Below are 19,752 nucleotides of genomic sequence, written 5' to 3'. Positions count from 1 at the left end.
AAAAAAATCTGAAGGTGGAAAAGAAAGAGAAGGAGGAACAAAGGCATGGCAGTGTCCCCGGGGCTCCCCGGCTGCCTGGCAGATCACACGCTCTCCGAGCAGGGACCATATTCCCGCAGCCCTCCGCAGAGCGGCCCTGACCCCCCCGAGGCGCTCAGCACTGCGGAGCTGGCGATGGGGAGGCACGCATGAGTTGGTGAAATGGTGCCACTGGTGTGCAGCCAACAGCAGAAATTTGCTCTGAGATCACAAGTCCCTGAAAAACCTCCTGTGGATGCCCTGTCCCCATGCTCCCCCTGCTCCTCCCCATCTCCCTCTCCCTGCTCCCTCTCCAGCCTGGAGCTGTTTGTTCTCTGGCTGGTGATGGTTTTGTACTTCACTTACGACAAAGCAAAACCTCCCTTGAGCTCAGGAGCCCCACACCGAGCCCAGCAGAAACCGTTCATCCTGCAACCCTCCAACCTGGCTGCAGAAACAGACCTGACAGGCATGGGGGAGACACTGGGGTTATCTTCATCCCCCCAGTTTGGAGCACTCAAGAGCCCCATTTGTTCCCTCTTGGCCCCATCTGTGGCCTGAGCTGGCTCAGCCCCAGAAATTGACTGTGTGGAGTATGGCCCAACTTGCCAAGGTCTCCAGGCCAAGCACCACTTCACTGTGGATGTCCCTGGCTCCCAGCTTGATCCTTTTTGCAAAAGCTGGCAACCAAGATTCCCATCCAAGCTCCAGATGGGAAGCAAATACCTCCCAGCCCAGGGATTCTCTCCTCTACAAATCTTCACCTCGCCCTATCTCTGCCTTCCACCCTTTCCTCAACCAATGCCCAGAGAAGCTGTGGCTGCTCCATGCCTGGAAGTGTTCAAGGCCAGGTTTGACAGGGCTTGGAGAAGCCTAGTCTAGTGGAAGGTGTCCCTGTCCATGACAGGGTGCTGGAACTGGCTGATCTTCAAGGTCCCTTCCAATCCAAACCATTCCAGGATCCTATGATTCCTATTCTCTTTTGCAGCAACCCCAGCTCTGATCAGGGATTGAACCTTTGCCCTTGCACAGATCAGATTCTCCCCTGGGGACACCTTATTGCCCCCACACAAGGAGGGCAGGACAGGATACAGACTGGGCCAAGCACTGACTGATCCTGGTGGCTCTCAAGACACAAGGTCTCCACAGATGGGAGGGGGCAGGAATCCTGGAGTTGTGTGGGGTGGTGTCACAGCACTGATGGGACTGGTGGGAGCGTGGGACACCCAGGAGCCTGGACAGAGCAGGGGTTTGGTGGAACAAACTCCCAGCACCACTGTACCAGGTCAAAGCCAGGCAGGAGGGAGGATTTCCAGGGATATTGCCTATGGATGTTGTTTAGCTTTAACGCTGGCAAATGGCAGGAACGCTTGCCTAACTGGGGCAGCAGTAGCTTGTGGCCTGAGCAGTGGGAGGACTGGAGCTCCTGCCAAGCGCTTAAATCTTGCAGGATGTAAAACTGGTGTAAATTGCTGAAAAAACAGGTCTTTCTGCTAATAAAGTCAAAGGGAATGATTCAGCTAGCCCAGACAGGGTAACACACAGGGTCAGGCTGGGACCCCTTCTCCAGAATCACCTCAGGTCTCTGGTCCCAGTCATTTTACTGGGATAGTGGGAATGCTGCTGCTGCTCCTCTAGTCCCAAGCAGGATGCATAGAGGGTGAGGGGAATATGGATCAGCAGGAGAGGGCAGGGCTGAGGAACTGCTGTCCAGAAGCATTCCAGGGTGCCCAGGAAGGAAGAAAAGCAGCTGGGTATTTGTGCTCAGCCCCTCCACAAGGTCTCAGCCCCTCATCTCAGGATGAGGCCAGGGAAGATGTCTGGGAGCGAGGAAGTGGAGGTGGCAAGACAGATTTATGGTTTTCTGGAGTCTGCTGTGATGCTCAAGTACTTCTCCAAACACTGCCACCAATATTTAGTAGGATGGAGATGAGGGAGGCCAGCTCAAGCTGAGCACAATCCCCAGCCTTCCTTCCAGGTCCTCCAAGCCACAAATCACGAGGAACTCGCACCTCTGCCCAGGCACTGGGAACAAGCACCAAGCTGGCTCCAGGTACCTCAAAGCTTTTTCACATTAAGAGCAGGCAGGACATCCCAGCCTGGATGAGCAAACCATACAAAACATTTCTCCTTACTCCACCAGATCCCAGTTTTAACTGGAAGAGCTGATGAGAACCAGTAGGGACAGAGCACCCTGGCCTTGTTCACTGGTGAAGAGAAGAAGAAAGGGAGCTGCAGAGCTGGGTCTTCTCTCTCTCCAAGTAAAACCCCCAAGTCTTGACCCATATGGGTACATCCAGCACCTTAAATTCAACATGGAGATGGTGAATGCTAACAAGGAGTCATGGAGAACCACTGCTCCAGAATTGGGGGCTGAGAGCCAAGGGTTAACACCTCGCTAAGCAGTGGTGGAAGCAAAGGGTTAACATGGTTGGTACAGGGAATGTTATCTGTCTCTTCTCTAAATATTATTTCCTCCCATGAAACCAGCTTTTCATCCTTGGCTAGAGGCAGCTCCCGCTGCTGGGAATCCAGCAGGAGCTTGTATCTGCTGCAGCACACACCACTGCTCCCAGCAAGCTGCCGAGACAAAGAGCTGCGCTCCCCCGGCGCGAGCAGCCCCAGCATGGGGAGCTGGGGCTGGGGCTTTGGCCCCCAGGGTGCAGGTGGCCTCGGGATGGGCTCGGGGATGACAGGCTTTACACCAAAGAGGAATCTCGTTATTGAAAGCACTGCACTGTGGAGGGATTTCCTCCCTGTCCTGCAGGGACCAGGAGCAGCAGGCAGGGACAGGCAGGGCCCAGTGGCAGGAGGCTGTGCAAACCTCATTGCCGCCCCAGGAAGGTTTCTGTGGGGCTGCTCATTTCACACCTCGCCCCTTGGGTGTGCCAGGATGGACAAGAACATCAGGATACACCTGATGGAAAGCCAAGACAGCAGTCACTGGCTCCAAGGTCACAAGCTGGAAAAGATGGGGGGGTGCAGGGCAGCCTCTGCCCCCTTCTCAGCAGTGCATTTAGGGGCTGGGTGTCTGCAAAGCTGGTGGCTGGAATAAAATGGCTGCTGCTAAATCTTCTCTGAAACATCCTAAACTTTTAATGTGTATGAAACCACGGCAGCATCCCTTTCGCACCCCGGAGGGCACAACGGCGCGAGCGTCTCCGCTCTCCCATTCAGCCGGAGCCACGTGCTGCAGCCTGAACAGCGCTAGGAACGTGGCTGGAATGAAAGTCTCCCTCCCAGCCCGTGTGCTCAGAGAGCCAAAGTCAAAGGATTGCCAAGTTAAAAGGGTCAAACCTCCAAGGACAGCTGTATCTGACTGGCTATATATCATTTCAATAGCATCTTCAACGGGGATTATAATCTGAATTGAAGCGGAAAGACCTGAGGCAATGAAGCTGTCAGCAGGCTAAGATTAAGGAATTAAAACAGCAGCACAACATTACAGGATTTGTTCTAGATGTATTAGAAAGAGCAGGCTAAACACTGCAGCCTTCCCCAGGCTGGAAATTTCATACGAGCACGGAGAAGGGCAAGCGCAAGGATTTCATCAATATACATAAAAAGAGAGAGGAGAGCGAGACAGAGCTACGAAAACCCAGCCATGCAAAATATAAATCCTAACTGCAGACGGAAATGAGTCACACAAGGTTTGACTGAGGTAAATAAAAGCAGAAATGAAGTGGATTTAGGGGAAGGCAGAGGTGAAAAGACACTGACAGCCAGTAGACAGGAAAAAAATGGCCATTAATATACTAAGGCTGGTAAAACTGGAACACAGCCCAGCCTGTCTTGGACTGCCTGATGGGAATGCAGGTCCCCAGCCCTGAACTCCCCCTTCCATATTCTTACACCCATCTCCAGAATTACTTAAAAAAGTCAAGAATTATGGCAATGATCTGCCTTGGGCAGCTGGGAGCTGAGCCAGGAGAGGAGGGCACACACCCCACCTCTGCCACCACTGGGGTCTCCAGAAGGCCACCCCAGCTCTGTGCTGCTGGGAGACACCAGCAGCTCTTCTCGGTGGGAAACAGAAGCTCTCAAAATAAACAAGGCATCAAACCTCCACCAAAGGGCCCATTAAAACATTCCATTTATTTCTGGCAAATTGTACTCAACTTTCTCTCACTGGCACTATTCTACACCAGTCATGGGGAGAAATTTTTCCCCTACCTTAATTATGGGATAAAACACAAAGAAAGGGAGGCAAGTCTCCCTTGCAGATAAAACACACAGGAAAATTTCAGCAACCCAGACTCCATGCAGCCACCAGCCCTGCTCAGCACAAGCCATAAAGATGCACCTCTCACACTGCTTGCTGCGGCACATTTCCTTCATTATGAGCCTAAAAGCAACTGAATCCCTCTCAGCATCTCAAACACAGCTTGGGTGACAAGTAGGGCCTGGTTGACAACTAGATTAATCCTGAACCAGGCCACCTGTGCAGAATGTGCACTTTACTGACAAAAAAAATGTACCCAACAGAGCACTTCCCTGCACACACACGGCCACAGAGCAGCTGAGCAGCCAGATCTAGGACACAGAAGGAGAAGGGAAGCTAATGAGAGGCAGAGCTTGATCTGCAGCACAGGTAGAGCATGGAATCGCTTTTCAATTCTTCCAGCCAACTTCTACTGGGAGATTTACATACAAGTCCTCAATCAAGTCTTTGAAGAGTTATCCAGAGTTCCCTGGGTAAAAACAAAGTGTTTAGAGAAAGAGGAGAGTCCAGAGCTGCTCAGTGGTTCTTTTTGGTTGAGCCGAAACCAGAGAAACCCATCACAGCTGCCATTTCATCATCCTCTTCAAAGGTCAAATCTTCCTCCGCCCGCCTCTTCTTCTCTCTCTGCTTCTCCTTCTTGTAGGCTTTGGCCTTCTCCTCCTGCAGCAAGGGACACAACAGCAAAACAATTTGCACCTCCTGAGCTGAAGGAGTTTTGAGACACCAGGTACTGCACAACTAACACAGATCCTGCCCACGGTAGCCAAGCTGTGCCTGAGGAAACAAACAGCAGAAATCCTGGCCTGCAGCCTTCAAGGACAAAGTTCACCAGTGAATCCAGACCACCCCATTTCCCAGGCCAAGAGCAGAGCCACACACACAAATAGACAAAATGAAGCATTATCAAACCTTCTCTTCTGAGCAAACATCACAAGTTTTGCCTGGAATCGAGGCTGAGACAAGCAGGAGCTGGTTTGAAAGCAGGAGGCCATCCCTTGTCCGATGCTTCATGCCAGTGACTGTGATGCCTGCTGGCTCTCAGCCTGGCAGAGTGACAGCTGCTCACTGGAACAGAAGCTGAAGCTCTGAGCAGCTTTGAGGGGGGCTTTGGCATCAAAGAGTTTGCACTGCTCTAATCAAAGTGTTTTGCTCTGTGAGGATCACGAGTCCTGGAACAGAGCCAGGTTTGTACTGGGTGACATCGAAGCATGGCTTCAGCTCCCAACTTAGCAACTGCTCCCACCATTCTCATCACCGTCTGCTGTGCTCCTGAACACAGCCATGCCCTGGAGAAAGCTACACCAGGAGTTGCTGCTGATTTCCTTCTTGCCATCCATTGAGTGGCAGCAGCTTTTCAACCAACAGCACTCCCTTTGGTGCTGGGGCACCTCCCTCCCATTCCCCAAACAGATGGGGCCCAGCAGCACCACAGCCTGCCTGAGAGCAGAGCATGGGGCTGCTCAACACCCCAAAGAGCTCCCCTGTGGTGAAGCAAAGCTCAGGGCTTGGGTAGGGAGACTCAAATACAGGCAGAAATTTGTAACCTTGGGTTATGTGGCTGCTGATAGAGGAGAAGCACCCACAGAAGCTTCTCAGCTGTCAGAACTTTGTTGGGTCTTCAAATAATTGATTTTCATGTTTACTAACACTAAGCCCCAGCTTGAGAGAGATCTGCTGTCTTTTATCACCTCCTCGCACATCCTGCACCACAGCACACCATTCACAAAGCCCTTCTGCACTCAAGGAGGCCACACAGAAGCAAGTGCCCTGTGGAAGGGGATTCCAGCAATCCTAAGAGCTGTGGAAGATAATGGATGAAGATGCAGATCCACTACCAGACCACACAAGTTCCAACACAAGTGGGAGACAAAAAACGGACTTGTGCTGCTCTCAGTGGAACTCTGAACCATCAAAAGTTATTCTCACACAGAAAGAGGGGAAAAGGGTTTCCAGGAACAGGAATACAAACTCTTCAAAAGCAGAAAAACAAACCCCACTCATAGGAACAGATAAGAAGCCCATGCTACCAACAACACTTGGTAGCATGGAACAAGAGTAGGAACCAGGGTTCATTTCCTCTGAAAAAAAATTTCTTTGCTTCCTCAGTTGCTGCCCAGTCTCACCTCCTCACGGAGTTCCTTCATCCTCTCCTCAAAGTCATAATCCTTCTGCTTCTCCTCCATCTTCTTCTTGTTCACCTCAAAGCGTTTCTTCACCTGGTCCAGTGTGGAACGCTCCACCCGCATGGACATGCCCAGATTCCTCTGGTCTGGAGAACAGCAGTGGAATTGTCAGTGTTCAGTAACACTTCAGTGTTCTGCACAAAGTCTCCATCCCTGATCCAAATTTAAACAGCACAGCACCACCCTCCAGCTTGTCATCCCCCTCAAAGCACCTTCCAGGGCCAGACTAAGGACTTCTTAAGGTTGTGGAGGTGGGCTTTAGGGGGATACCATAACCCACACAAGCAGTGGCCACAACAATCCAAACACTACTTGTAACAAGAACACAGACTATTCTTCAAAGGTTCCTTATTTGGATGCTCCCTGTCATGTTGGTGCTCTGATGCTTCAGGAAATTTAATCTTGGACCAGTGGAATAAAAAAGGGTTGGAGTGTTGAAAAAGGAGTCAGAATAAAACTGACAGGCTGGCATCTCTCAGCTGTGGGCGATGCTAAACAAGACATGAGTGGCACTCGGAGATCCTGATTACACAGGACATTCCTAGCTAAAGCAGAGAATATAAAGTCAGGCCTCTGATTCAGTGGCTCTTCAGAACAGATTCACAGTTTCTCACTTCTGGGTAAGCCTATGCTGATGGAGCTCCCCCAGAAATGTCTCCAACCCACATTCCTGAGTGGATCCAAACAGCCTGTTCACTCCAGCAGCCCTGCACAGGTTTGTCCCACAGATGCAGCAGCACTTGGAAGCTTAAACTACACACCAGGAATTAGTAAAAAGGCTGCCAAGAATAAGCAGGTTTGAGCCAGATTTATTGACTGATTTAAAAGTTCCCAGACATACTAAGGTAAAGTGCAACCAGCCACTTTCCAAACCCAGCTCAACCCTACAACTCATGCCCATCCACACAGCCACACCAGGATTTTTGATTCCAGATTCTCTCATATGAACCTCTTGCTCATCTTCCAGCATTCAACAAGGCAGCTTGGCACCTTCCTCTCATTCACATAAATCACAAGTTTTTAAAACACTGTGTTTTCTTTCCTGAGCTACAGAAAACCAGTCCTTAGGTTTCTTCTGAGCCCCCTGTTCTCAAACAGCCTCGTGTGCAGGTCTGGAGCACACATATCCCTGTCTTTTTGTAAAAGGGTGATTTTCTGACTTCCACAAGGGGACAAAACCACCTTCATGAGCAGGAACAACATGCAAAGTGTGTCAGTCTGTCCTGCTGCTCCTTTACTTTCTCTGCATTTCCCCACTCTCTGAACATTCAAGGAGAAGTAATATCCACAGTCAGATCAACGAGGGTATAGTCCTGATCCATATTCTGGAGCTCAGGAATCAGCCTATTCTGAGCTTTATACTCAATTCTACAAAGAGAAATTTCTGATCCAAAAATGGGCTACTCCCAGACCTTTTACTTATCTAAGTACTTCTTTACAGATTCAGCACTGTAAAAAGCTGAACCCTAATCTCTCCAGATTTACAGAGGAGACATCATGATTTGGGGGGTGGACTAGATGATCTCTGAGAGTCCCTTCCAACCCAAACTATTCTAGAATTTTCTAACCCTGGGTTTCTCACAGCATTGACATGATGGATGGGGAAAATATGTCCACCAAGCAGAGTACACCAATCAATGTTTATTCCATGAAGGTGGTCCAGCACTCTGGAAGGTGTCAGGAGATAGGGGCAGCACCTCCACAGCTCTCATGATGAGCTTCTACATCGTCATCTCCTAAGCTCCCTGATCCATGGATAAGTGTTCAGCCCTCAGATATGTGTGATGCACAAAAGGAACAGCCCCTCCAACTCAACCAACCCTCCAATGAGGCAAAGAAATGGTCCTTACGTTTTTTGCCATTGATGTGATCCAAGAAGTTGATGGAATCTTTCACCACACAGTCACATACATTACAGTAATACCTGTCAGGAGAGACAGAAAAAATAAACCCCAAAGCATGACACAAAGCTCAACCCACAGAATGGATATTTGACACAATCTGCATGTCACTGGGGATTCAGGACACTTCTCCAAGACAAGAGGGCCCCAGTGAAGAGCAAGGGCAAGGCCACACCCAATAGACAGGGCTGCCATGGAGGTACTGACCCTTATACCAACACCCCTCTGACATGACAGAAACCAAATTCTGAGCTGTTCTGCAAGATACCAGCCACAGCATTTTCCCCTTCCAGTCACACTCCATTGGGTGGGATGGACTTTGTGGCACAGCCTGCCCTCCCCAAGGCAGAGCTGGCCAGCAGCACATGTTTCCACTCCACAGCCTCTCACCTGGCTGCCAGGTAAGTGCTCCCATCCCTATTACCTGCCAGTGCAACTCCCTGATGAGCACAGCTGTGCCTTCTGCCCACCTTAAGAGCTGCTGCAGAAGTCCAGCCAGGGGCTGAACCACCATCCCAGGATGCTGGTCAGGGCTGCACATCTCCCTGGCACTACTGCCCAGGGAGACACAGGGTCACTCCTGAGGTGACACAAACTCAACACATTCTTTTCATGCTTTTGATAGCTTAGGGTGAACTCAGAACCCTTTCAGACTTTGGTGGAACACAATTCACACAAACAGTGGCCAAACACCATTCCTAAGAACAGCATTTGGATGTTTCTCCCATTCCCAGTGCAGATACCCAAATCAGCAGCAGTCCTGGTTTCAAGGCAAGCAGGTCTGGTTAAAGATACCCAAGCAGGCAGCAGAGATCTCCCTCTGTTGGTCCTACAGGTGGGCAACACTGACACCCAAGGAATAATTTCCAAAGGGGCTCAGCCTGCTGGGTCTCTTCCATATGTTACCCAAGGAGACACAGTTTAGGTGTAGAAAAATGCAGCCCCATCCCACGCTCCAAACACAGAAGGACAGCAGCTCCTGGTGCCCTCTGAGGGGTCCCTGCTGTGTCACAGCTTCCCAGTCTAACCAGCATGACTCTGAGACTTCAATAAGATCACAACCTACCCTCCCATCTCTGACTGAGGGGTAGTTTTGGTGATGACAATGGTTTTGCCCAGCTTGGATTCCAGGTCCACTTTGTAGTCTCGGTGCCGCAGAAGTTCCCTTTTGACAGGCTGAGCTGGTTTGCCTAAAACATAAACAAAAGGTCAAACTTGACATGCTGGATTTCACATTCCCCTTGGTGCAGAGGTACCTGCTGGGTATCTGGGACTACCTGATCCATGCAGAAAGTGCACCTTTGTTTTTAAATCAGTATAGGATATAATTTCCTCCTCAATGGTTCCTGGTTCCTATTAGAACCAGGTACATACATCTCTGAGGTATTGCCAGCTCTGTCTTGAGTCATATTCTGAGATCTTGTTTCCAGCAACTGACTGTTCCCCTCCTTCCCCAAACAAGAGTCAGCCCCTCAAAGGTTCTCAGTAATTTCTTTAGACCAAAAAATATACTCAGTGGCAAACAAATGAGAAAGGGTAGGAGCAAGCCAGCTCTTTCCCTTTGGGATTTGACTTTTCACTGCTCTCTCCCTCCCAAATTCCAAGAGTTTGGGAGCCTCACTGCCAATCCAGCACAGCTTGCCTGGAGCCAGCACACTACTCACCATCTTTCTTTTCTCTCTCCTCTGTGAGCCGCTTCTCTGCGAGTTTCTCATATTCATCCTTGTCCCACTTCCGGCGGAAGTCCAGGTTCTTAGTCTGGGAGGAAAACAAAGTTCATTAACATTTATTATACAGTCTGATCACCTCTGAGAGGAAAAAGAGGTGGAATCACTTGGCCTGTGAGGCCAGTGCAGTAAATTAGGAGAATTATATCCCCCTGTCCTCTGTTTTCCATCCAGGAATTATGGATGTGGTTTAAGATCACCACTCTTAGCATGCCTCTAGCTACTACTAGAATAATTTCAGAGCACTAAAAGAAGAAATGAGTTGATCTTAACAGCTCCTGAGATGATCATCCAGGCTTTTGCCTTGAAAATCAGATTCAGATGGGATTGAAACTGATGGATCTCAGACCTGGGAAGTGCCCCCTGACAAACACAGCAGTAGGAGTACAGGGGTCCTCAAAACCCCTGCTTTGACTCTTCCAGAAGTCAAAAGAATCCAAGCTGCAATGTCAAACAAAGAAGCTGTGAAACAGCCTGAGCTACAGAAAGTGTGATTACACTGCAGGAACAGGGAAGGCTGTGCCTGTCTGCTCTCAGCAGTGTCTACGTGTTGCAGGCATCAAAGTGCCGAGCTTGCCATGAAATCACAGGCACCAGTGCAGGATTTCCAAGTGAGCACATGTACAAGCAAACCAGAACAAGCTCTGAAACCCTCTCTGTCAAGGCAGGGTGTCGAGGTAGCAGGGAAGCACCTATACAAAATCCACAGGTTTTGCTGTCCTGATCCTGCAGCTTTACACAGGGAAGGGCAGAAACACCTCCAAGGCTTGCTGGCCCTTTGGGAGCTCCACAGAATTATCTGGCAGTGATAGGACACTTTAACAGAATCCTGGAATGGTTTGAGTTGAAAGGACCCTAAAGATCATCTTGTTCCACATCCCCTGCCACAGGTAGGGAGACACCTTCCACTATCCCAGGTTGCTCCAAGCCCTGTCCAACCTGGCCTTGAACACTTCCAGGGATCCAGGGGCAGCCACAGCTTCTCTGGGAAACCAGTGCTGGGCCCTCACCACTGGCAGAGGGAAGAATTTCTTCCCAGTATCCCATCTAACCCTGCCCTCTGGCAGTGGGAAGCCATTCCCCCTTGTCCTGTCACTCCATGCCCTTGTTCAAAGTTCTCATCCAGCTCTCCTGGAGCCCCTTTAGGCACTGGAAGGTGCTCCAAGATCTCCCTGGACAGAGATTGGTGTTCAGTCTTCCCTAGGCTGAACACCCCCAGCTCTCTGTCTCCACAGCAGAGGGGCAACAGCCCTTGGAGCAAGTCCATGGCCTCCTCTGGGCTCACTCTACCAGGTCCATGTCTTTCCTATGCTGGAGCTCTAGAGCTGGACACAGCATGTGCATGAAGACAGACTGAATTCAGGTGAAGCTGGCATTGAAGAATACAGATGGCTTTTTTGGGTGGATTTCTCTCAGTCCCCAGTGCTGAGGGCAGAAGTGATCAGACAAGAATTCCTATTCCACTCACATCCACTCTGACCAGTATTTTCCCCATCTGCAGCTCAGGCCCCTACACCTGGAATCAGTCACGGTTTCACTCAGCCACTTTTCCTGAATTTCCTGAGCAGATAACCATGCTTTGGATAGAGCTGCATTTCCCTCAGCGTGGCAGAGAGAGCCTCTCAGTTTCACATTAAAGAAAGGACAAGATGTATTTAAAAACACCTCTGGGGGAGAAGGACCCCCCCACACACACACCCCACCACCTTCTCCGTTCAGCCAAATCAAGAATCCAATCACAATCCAAAGGACACAAATCCCATTTGGAGCTACAGCAGCAGCACAGCCATTTAAAGTTCTCTCCTCTGGCAATCCTTCAAATGGAACGAACAACTACTGATAGGGATGAAAATGCCTTGGGGAGGCGTAGAAAAATTCTCATTTATTCCCAGAGCTTCTTAAGCACTTTAAGGATGTCGTAACAGGTTTTATTAACCACCCTGAGCAAAAGAAAAGAAAATATCACTGAGTGTAAATTAATGTTTGGGGGTATTTTCCAGACTCTCCTGCATGCCAGGCATTATCACAAATTGTAGCTGGTGGGAGCCTGCAGAGGGGGAGGTTTATTAGCTACTTCTCTCTCCTGTTGCAATAAAAGGAAAAGAGTCTTTTGCAGCTCTTTTACCAATCTGCCTCATCCAGGCGTGGGGAAAGAAATTAAACTAAACTGCGTGACAAGATCTTGGTTCGACAATATTTGAAGGGATGTTTCTGAATTGCTCTGGTGGAAGCAAGGGGGCTGCAAGCCCCCCAAATCTTCATCTCAGAGCTGTTTTGGGTGACAGAGAATATGTCCCAAATTTATAACAATGATTAATAACCAGAAGTGCCCCACAGCCTCCTGTTCCCTCTGGAGATGGACACCAGTGATGAGCCCAGTATCAGCACCAAAGCCTGTTAATACAGGAGTCTCAAGCCAGGCTCAATCCAACAGGAATTCTCAGCTGGCAGCTGACAATGAGCCACAGGCCCCACCTCCCTCACAGGTAGACATCCTGCTCCTGACCTCTCCCACTTCATGGAATCAATCCTGGAATGGTTTGGACTGGAAGGAACCTTGAAGGTCAGCCAGTCCCACCCCTTGCCAAGGGTAGGGACACCTTTCAGTATCCCAGGTTGCTCCAAGCCTCAGTCAACCTGGCCTTGAACATTTCCAGGAATGGGGCAGCCACAGCTTCTTTAGGCAGTGCCAGTGCCTCACTTCTCAGTAAGTGGCTCCAGGAAGCAAAGATGGGCCAGAACCCCTCAAAAAATACAGCCCCTGTGCTGCTGACAGCTTTGGGATTTCACTGGAGGTGTTCAGACAGCCTGGCTCTCCAGCATCTACCTTATCCATCCCATTTTAACACTCACAGAATCATTTAGGTTGGAAAAAAACCTCCAAAATCATTAAATCCAAGCTGTGACAGATCCCCACCTTGTCACTCAGTCCAGAGCACTGAGTGACACATCCAGTCAGTCCCTGAACACCTCCAGGGATGGTGACTCCACCACCTCCCTGGACAGCCCCCTCTGGGAAATAATTCCTTCTGATTTCCAACCTAAACCTCCCTTACTCCAACTTTTGTGGCTGTTTCATCTCATCCCGTCGCTGACTGTCTGGGAGGAGAGCCCAACCCACACCTGGCTGCACCCTCCTGTCAGGGAGTTGCAGAGATGTTTCTCCATCAGGACAGGAAAAAGGCAACCCTTTCCCCGGGTAGGGAAGGGAAGGAGCCACCTGCATGAGCCATCACCCAGCCCCTGGAGATGGGCGGGGGTCCCTCCCAGGGGGCTGGAGGTGGCTGGGCACCTCCACCCCGAGGCTGAGGCAGCTCAATCGTCTCATACCCGTCTGGGACAGGCGGAGATCTGCCCCTAAAACAGGAGAATAACAAGAGCATTGCGATTGGAAAAGTCCTCTGAGATCATCGAGTCCAACCAATGCCCCAACACCACCATGTGAACTAGAGCAGGGCATTGATCACGTTCTGTCCTGTCTTAAACACCTCCAGGGACGGCAATTGCACGTCTTGGCTGGTGGGTGGGATCGCGCTGGGGCCACCGCACTTCCAGCCCTGAGGGTATCGGGGTGTCTCAGGGGAACCCCAACCTCCCACCGCCCACACAGAGAGATGTAAAGAGCAGGGATGAGCCCCCTCCCGCCCCACATACACACGCCCATCGCGGCACCCCCGGCCCCGCCACATCCCTCATCCCGCGGCCTGGCAGCGGCCCCGAGCGCAGCGCGGCGGGGCCCTGTCCCCGGCCCTGCCATGCCCAGGAGGAGCACCGGGGGCGGCCGAGCGGCCGGCAGCCCACACTCCGAGGGCAGCCCACACTCCGAGGGCAGCCCCGGCGGCACCACCTACCCCGCTGCCCGACGCCATGGCGAGCTGAGGGCACAGCACCTGGAACTGTCGCGCGGCGCCGTAAAGCGCGACCGCCCGCGCAGTCACGTGCCCCGCCGCGGTCACGTGCTCGCGCTCCCGGTGTCCCGGTACCGGCCATGCTCCGCCTCGGACCCTTCGCCGCCGCCGCCGCCCGATGCCTACCGGCGGGGCCCTGCCTCGGGCCGCTGTGCCTCGCTGGGAGCCGCGGCAGCTTCGCCCGCTCCTGGCTCCCGGCCGGTGACCGCGGACCTTTATCCCGGCAGGTGCGGGCGGCGGCGGGCGGCGAGCGGGTGCCGGTGCTGAAGACGCCCAAGGTAAAGGCGGGGAGCGGGGGCGGCGCCGGTGGGTACCGAGTGTTCCCCCGCGCCCTTGCCGCTGACGGCCGCTCTCTGTCCCGGGCAGGGCACCCGCGACCACCCCCCGGCGCAGGCGGCGCTCCGGGAGCGGCTCCTGAGGGCCGTGGTGTCCTGCTTCAAGCGGCACGGGGCGGCCGCCATCGACACCCCCGTGCTGGAGCTGCGGGTGAGGCGCGGCGGGAGCGCTCTTCCCCCTCCCTGTGGGGAGCGGACCCGGCCCGGGGGCTGTGGGGCCCCCTCTGCGCCCTCCTGTGGGACTGGGGAGCGCTCCCTTCCCCAGGGCCCTCAGGACAGGTTTGGGAGCTCCCTCTGTGTGGGGGAGGGCAGCTGGACGTTCCCTCTTGGCTCTCTTTTTAGGGGTGCTCAGGTCCGAGGGTGCTGGAGGGGGGATGTGTGTAATACCCGGTTCGTGGTGACCGAGCTCTGTGCCCCATCTCGGGGGACCCTTCACCCCAGAGCCACCCCGGTCACCAGCCCCTCTGTCCCTCCCCAGGACACGCTGATGGGGAAGTATGGGGAGTACACGAAGCTCATCTACGAGCTGCAGGACCAGGGAGGGGAGCTGCTGGCCCTGCGCTATGATCTCACTGTATCCTGTGCTCCCAAGGGGATGGTGGCACCATGAGGAGATGCTGGCAGACCAAGGTAGTTGCCACCTCTGCCTTGAGGGATTGCTCTTACCTGCCTGCAGGTCCCTTTGGGGTGATGGCAGTGCCCCTTTGGCCATCCCAGCTGGTCTGTCTGTCATTGTCATGACCCCACACCATCCCCCAGCCAGGGCAGGGCCCAGAGCAGTCCCTTCCTGCTGTGGACATGCAACAGGATACTCTGCTGTACTGGTTTTATCTTCTCCCAGTTACAGTCCCCACCTCTGCTGTGCCCATCCCACCTTGCTAGTGCCACCTGGAAAGGTGTTTGCTGCAGGTGTCCATTCCAGGCCTTCTCAACCTCCACATCTCAAGAAAATCTCTTTTCTTCAATGTCCATATAGCTGTGCCATACATTGAATTCCCACTGATCACACTCTGAGAGGGTGGAATGATGAGAGAGGGTTTGTGTATGTTTGTGTATGTGATGTTGTCACACTGTGGGTCTGGAGGAGGAAATGGAACTGTCCCAGCATTGAAGGAGCTCAGGTGGTTCATTGTACTCCTCCTCATCCTGGGGGATGATCTCTCCAGAGGTCATAGAGTTATAGAATATCAAAAGTTGGAAGGGATCTGCAAGAAGTCCAGCCCATGACCCTGCACAGGGCATCCCAAGAACCTCACCATGATTGTGAAAAAAATTGGGGAGCAGTTGGCAAAGGGAAGGGGCGATGGGAGGCTTTGAGGTTCAGCTTCTACAGTGCTGGGGACCTCCATGTAAGCATCCTTAACTCCTCGGGCCCAGGTGCCCTTTGCTCGCTACCTGGCCATGAACAAGATCACCAACATGAAGCGCTACCACGTTGCCAAGGTGTACAGGAGGGACAACCCAGCCATGACCAGGGGCCGCTACCGCGAGTTCTACCAGTGCGTGAGTGTTGTGTGCTGCCACCAAGGCCACAAGGCCAGGAGGGTTTTCCTGGCTGCAGAGCAGCAGGGTGTGCCTGGTAAGGCCCCTTGGCTCTGCCAGGAGCTCCCATCACTTCTTCTGCCCCCAGGACTTTGACATTGCCGGGCAGTTTGACCCGATGATTCCTGATGCTGAGTGCCTGAAAATCGTGCATGAGATCCTGAGTGACCTGCAGCTCGGGGACTTTGTCATCAAGGTGAGACTGGGTGGGTTCTGTGTGCCACAGTGGGAAGCAGTGGTCATTGTTCCTGTGGTTTTACACAGGAGTACCTCTGCCTGCTCTAAAGCCTGACCCAGTTCATCCCACTTCTCTGGCTCCTCATGGTGTCTGTACAAAGTCTGGACCTCAGCTTGGACATGCCTTGAGCTGGGAATACCAGTTCTCCTGAGGCTGCAGTCAGCAGAGTTCTCTCCAGGACAAACCAGAGTCTTCTGCAGAATTCCAGCAGCTGACTAGATCCACAGAGTCACGGGATGGTTTTCATACCTCTACACCTTCTCTTCCCATGGAATTTGGGTGCTGAGGAAAAGGCATGAGGAATTGCCAATAGCTGCAGTTTCCCACACTCTAGGAAAGAAGGAATGAATTCAGGGCATGCCCCCAAGGTAATTGTGCCTCTCTCTCCCCCAGGTCAATGACCGTCGGATTTTGAATGGTGTGTTTGCTGTCTGTGGTGTTCCAGAGAACAAGTTCATACCTGCCTGCTCCACTGTGGACAAGCTGGACAAGGTCAGCATTGGGCTCATGGGGAGACACTTCTGGTCTTGGGATGGTTGTCTAAGGCTGGGCAGTGTTGTGGCTGTTCTTGTTGTGAAGAGTTTCACAGCAGCTAAGATGGGGTCTGCAAAGGATTTGAGGAGTTCTTGGGCCTGGTTAAGAATAAAGCTTGGTGATTTGTTAAAAATTCCTGTGAGAGAGAGAGGCATGATTAGTGAGATTGCTGACTGTTATTGCACACAAGTTGTGCACATGTGAGCTGATGGAGGCAGTGGGTGAGGAGAACATCCTGCAGCAAATGCTGCCCTTCTCTCCCCTCACAGGTGTCCTGGGATGAAGTGAGGAGTGAGATGGTGGGAGAGAAGGGGCTCTCTCCCGAGGCTGCGGATCACATCGGGGAGTACGTCCAGCTCCATGGTGAGCACCATGGCTCGTGCCCTTGGCCTTGCTCTGGGCTGGGGATGGAAGGTGCAGGGCGCACACCCGGCTGTCTGGGGCCCCCGTGCCGGGCGCTGCTGCCCTGGCACAGCTGAGGCATGGCTGGTCCCCACAGGTGGGCTGGAGCTGATCGAGCGGCTTCTCCAGGACCCAAAGCTATCCCAGAACAAGCAGGCCAAGGAAGGGCTGGGGGACATGAAGCTGCTGTTTGAGTACCTGACGCTGTTTGGCATCACAGGGAAGGTGAGGAGGTGTGGGGGGCAGGAGGGGGTGCTGCCCTCGTGGGCCCGCGAGCAGCCGGTGACGGGGCCGCCCTTGTGCCCCGCAGATCTCCTTCGACCTGAGCCTGGCGCGGGGCCTGGACTATTACACGGGGGTGATCTTTGAGGCTGTGCTGCTGCAGCAGGAGAACGAGCACGTGGAGGAGCCCGTCAGCGTTGGGAGCGTGGCTGGAGGCGGCCGCTATGACGGGCTGGTGGGGATGTTTGATCCCAAGGGCCGGAAGGTGCCCTGTGTGGGGGTCAGCATTGGGATTGAGCGGATTTTCTCCATCCTGGAACAGAGATTGGAGGTAGGTGATGCAGGCAGTACATTGGGGAAGGTTCCAGGAAGCAAAATACTGTTTATTAGAGGTGTCCAGCTCCACAATGCTCAAGGGAATATAATTTTGGGGGAGAGGGTGGCTTTTCCTGTGCCTAAATATTGATGCACTGAAGACAGAGTAATTTTCTACAGCCCATCAGGATTCAGGTATGGGCAGCCAAGGGCAGCATTCCCTAGGAGATGTCAAGGAAATGTTAGTGACAGCCTTGAGTTCTGGGCCCGGCTCTGAGTTTGTGCTCCAGTCACTTTGTTCTTGTGTCTTGCCTCTGAAGTTTTCTGTCCTGGGGATTCTGAAGCAATGAATTTGGTAATGGCTGTGAGGTCACACTAATAAACCCCAGGAAAACCTCTGTAGAGATTTATTATTCTGTGTTTGGTTCCAAGCCTGTGATTCCTAACAAGTGAAGCTTAGGCAATGTATTTGTACCTGAAGAATCAAAGGAGACATTGGAAAGCTACCCTGGTCCCATCCAGGTGCTTGGCCAGGGTCCCCTAGGAACAGCAGCACACAATTCAGTAGTGTGACACAATGTAGAATCTCTGGAGGACTCATTAAAGGTGCCCAGGTTGTCATTGTTGCTGGAGATAGATGTGGTGAGGTGTTGTGAGCTGTGGGTTCCCACGGACTCACTCCCATAAATGTCCCATGTCTGTCCCTTCAGGCTTCTGGGGAGAAACTTCGAACAACTGAGACCCAGGTGCTGGTGGCTACACCACAGAAACACCTGCTTGCTGCCAGACTGAAGCTCATCTCCGAGCTGTGGGATGCAGGGATCAAGGTAAAGGAATGACTTGGGCTTGGCAGGGTCACAGGTGAGTGAGGGAGAGCCTGAAGGAAGCTGTAGCACAGCAAGACCAACTCCATTAGTTTTGTGTCTCCAAGATCTGGGCCTGTCAGAGATCACAGAGTCATTTGAATTGAAAAAGACCTCAAAGATCATCAAGTCCAGCCTTTAGGTCTAGGCAGGCAGAGAAGAACAGGCCAGAGCAGCAAAGTGATTGCTGCAGGGTTTGGTATTGGTGCTTCACTGCAGTATTCATCAGAGTGAAGTTGGGTTAATGATTCACCCTTCCCACTCCCTCCTAGGCAGAGATGCTGTACAAGAAGGATCCTAAATTGCTGAAGCAGCTGCATTATTGTGAGGACATGGGGATCCCCCTTGCTGCCATTGTGGGAGAACAGGAGCTGGCAGATGGAGTCGTCAAGCTGCGAGATATTGCAACAAGAGAGGAGGTGAGAATGCCCTTTTACACCAGGTTTTAAAGTACTTCCAAGCTCTAGAGATCACTGAAGAGCTCTGAGTTTTCCCTCAGCGTTTCTTTGAGAGACCATAGCACAGATCTATTGGGGTGACTTCAGAAAACCAGTCACAAACTGCATTGGTATCCTCAGTGCTTAAAAGTGCTCTTCTCTAATGCTGCTCTGTTTGCTTTGTAGGTTGATATCCCCAGAGAAAAGCTTGTTGATGAGATCAGGAGAAGGCTGGAGCCCTGAGAACCTCTCTGGCCGGAGCTGCTTGGCTGAAGTGCTGCACAACTGGAACGCTCCTCCAGCACCCTCAGCCATTCCCTGCCAGCTGCGGTCTGGGTAACATCCACTCACCTGAGCCTCATTGCCTCGGCTAAGACAGGGAGAACAGAGGAATAAGAGGGTTTTAAAAGCTATGGACGGTTCAGTCACCAGGTTAACCTCCTGGTTAGCTCCTCTGAAGGTCAAGTTTGCGAGTTCCTAACTCTGCAGTCCCTGTATCTGTACTGCCATTTCCATCACTGTGGGTGGTGGTGGCACAGCTCAAGCAGGATCAGGCGGAACTCCTGATTTGGGAGGGAGAATCTGTAGTGTGTTGGGCACGTGTCAGCTCAGGGCGAGGGGGGCAGTGGAAGGGCATCCCCGCCCCAATTGGGGCTGCGGGGGCCGGTCCCAACCCGCAGCCGGGCGCTGCCGGCGGGCTCGGGGCTGCGGGCCGCCCCGCCGAGGAAGCACGTGTCCCGTCACCGAGGGACACAACGAGCGGCTGGAGCAGCTGCGCAGGCCGGGGCGCGCCTGGAGAGACTGTATTTTTATATATTAAACAAAAACCCCCATAATAAACCCAAACCGCGGTCTCCGGCTTTTTCTTACTACTTCCCCGCGGTGGCGGCGCTGCGCGTGCGCGG

The 19,752-nt window shown here is 52.6% G+C and overlaps 2 protein-coding genes across 4 annotated transcripts in view; one reads left to right on the top strand and one right to left on the bottom strand.

Moving 5' to 3' along the window:
• ZMAT2 (zinc finger matrin-type 2) overlaps positions 1–14,010 on the bottom strand; it is a 16,481-nt gene extending 2,471 nt beyond the window's left edge. Inside the window, exons 1-6 of one of the 2 annotated variants that reach the window (XM_015641524.2) lie at positions 13,903–14,009; positions 9,989–10,082; positions 9,391–9,514; positions 8,274–8,347; positions 6,364–6,509; positions 3,333–4,900 (exon numbers count right to left, since the gene is read on the bottom strand). In XM_015641524.2, coding sequence (XP_015497010.1) covers positions 4,757–4,900; positions 6,364–6,509; positions 8,274–8,347; positions 9,391–9,514; positions 9,989–10,082; positions 13,903–13,920 — 600 coding nt within the window. In that variant the 5' untranslated portion in view covers positions 13,921–14,009 and the 3' untranslated portion in view covers positions 3,333–4,756. Of the gene's footprint in view, positions 1–3,332; positions 4,901–6,363; positions 6,510–8,273; positions 8,348–9,390; positions 9,515–9,988; positions 10,083–13,902 lie in introns of those variants that run through there. The other variant, XM_033517655.1, reaches the window with a different exon arrangement.
• A 14-nt stretch (positions 14,011–14,024) lies between these two features.
• Positions 14,025–19,693, top strand: LOC107210571 (histidine--tRNA ligase, cytoplasmic-like). 2 transcript variants are annotated; one of them, XM_015641511.1, is made up of 12 exons: positions 14,025–14,237; positions 14,326–14,445; positions 14,773–14,868; positions 15,672–15,797; positions 15,925–16,032; positions 16,468–16,566; positions 16,878–16,971; positions 17,108–17,235; positions 17,321–17,563; positions 18,258–18,374; positions 18,683–18,829; positions 19,034–19,693. In XM_015641511.1, the coding sequence occupies exons 1-12, from the start codon at positions 14,040–14,042 to the stop codon at positions 19,088–19,090; spliced, it is 1,533 nt and encodes a 510-aa protein (XP_015496997.1). In that variant the 5' UTR covers positions 14,025–14,039; the 3' UTR covers positions 19,091–19,693. The 2 variants fall into 2 exon arrangements, with proteins under 2 accessions (XP_015496997.1, XP_015497000.1); XM_015641514.3 differs by lacking the exons at positions 14,025–14,237; positions 14,326–14,445; positions 14,773–14,868 and having other exon boundaries at positions 14,943–15,793.
• Positions 19,694–19,752: the final 59 nt, after the last annotated feature.

The sequence above is a fragment of the Parus major genome, chromosome 13 (genome assembly GCF_001522545.3).
Source record: "Parus major isolate Abel chromosome 13, Parus_major1.1, whole genome shotgun sequence".
Classification (NCBI taxonomy): Eukaryota; Metazoa; Chordata; class Aves; order Passeriformes; family Paridae; genus Parus; species Parus major.
This window is presented reverse-complemented; position numbering and strand designations above follow the sequence as displayed.

Bases quoted from the DNA above. Each gene is read 5' to 3' on its own strand.
- LOC107210571 (XM_015641511.1), top strand. From the start codon at position 14,040: ATGCTCCGCCTCGGACCCTTCGCCGCCGCCGCCGCCCGATGCCTACCG. The intron at 16,033-16,467 runs GTGAGACTGGGT...TCTCTCCCCCAG, and splicing joins TCGGGGACTTTGTCATCAAG to GTCAATGACCGTCGGATTTT. The intron at 16,972-17,107 runs GTGAGCACCATG...TGGTCCCCACAG, and splicing joins GGAGTACGTCCAGCTCCATG to GTGGGCTGGAGCTGATCGAG.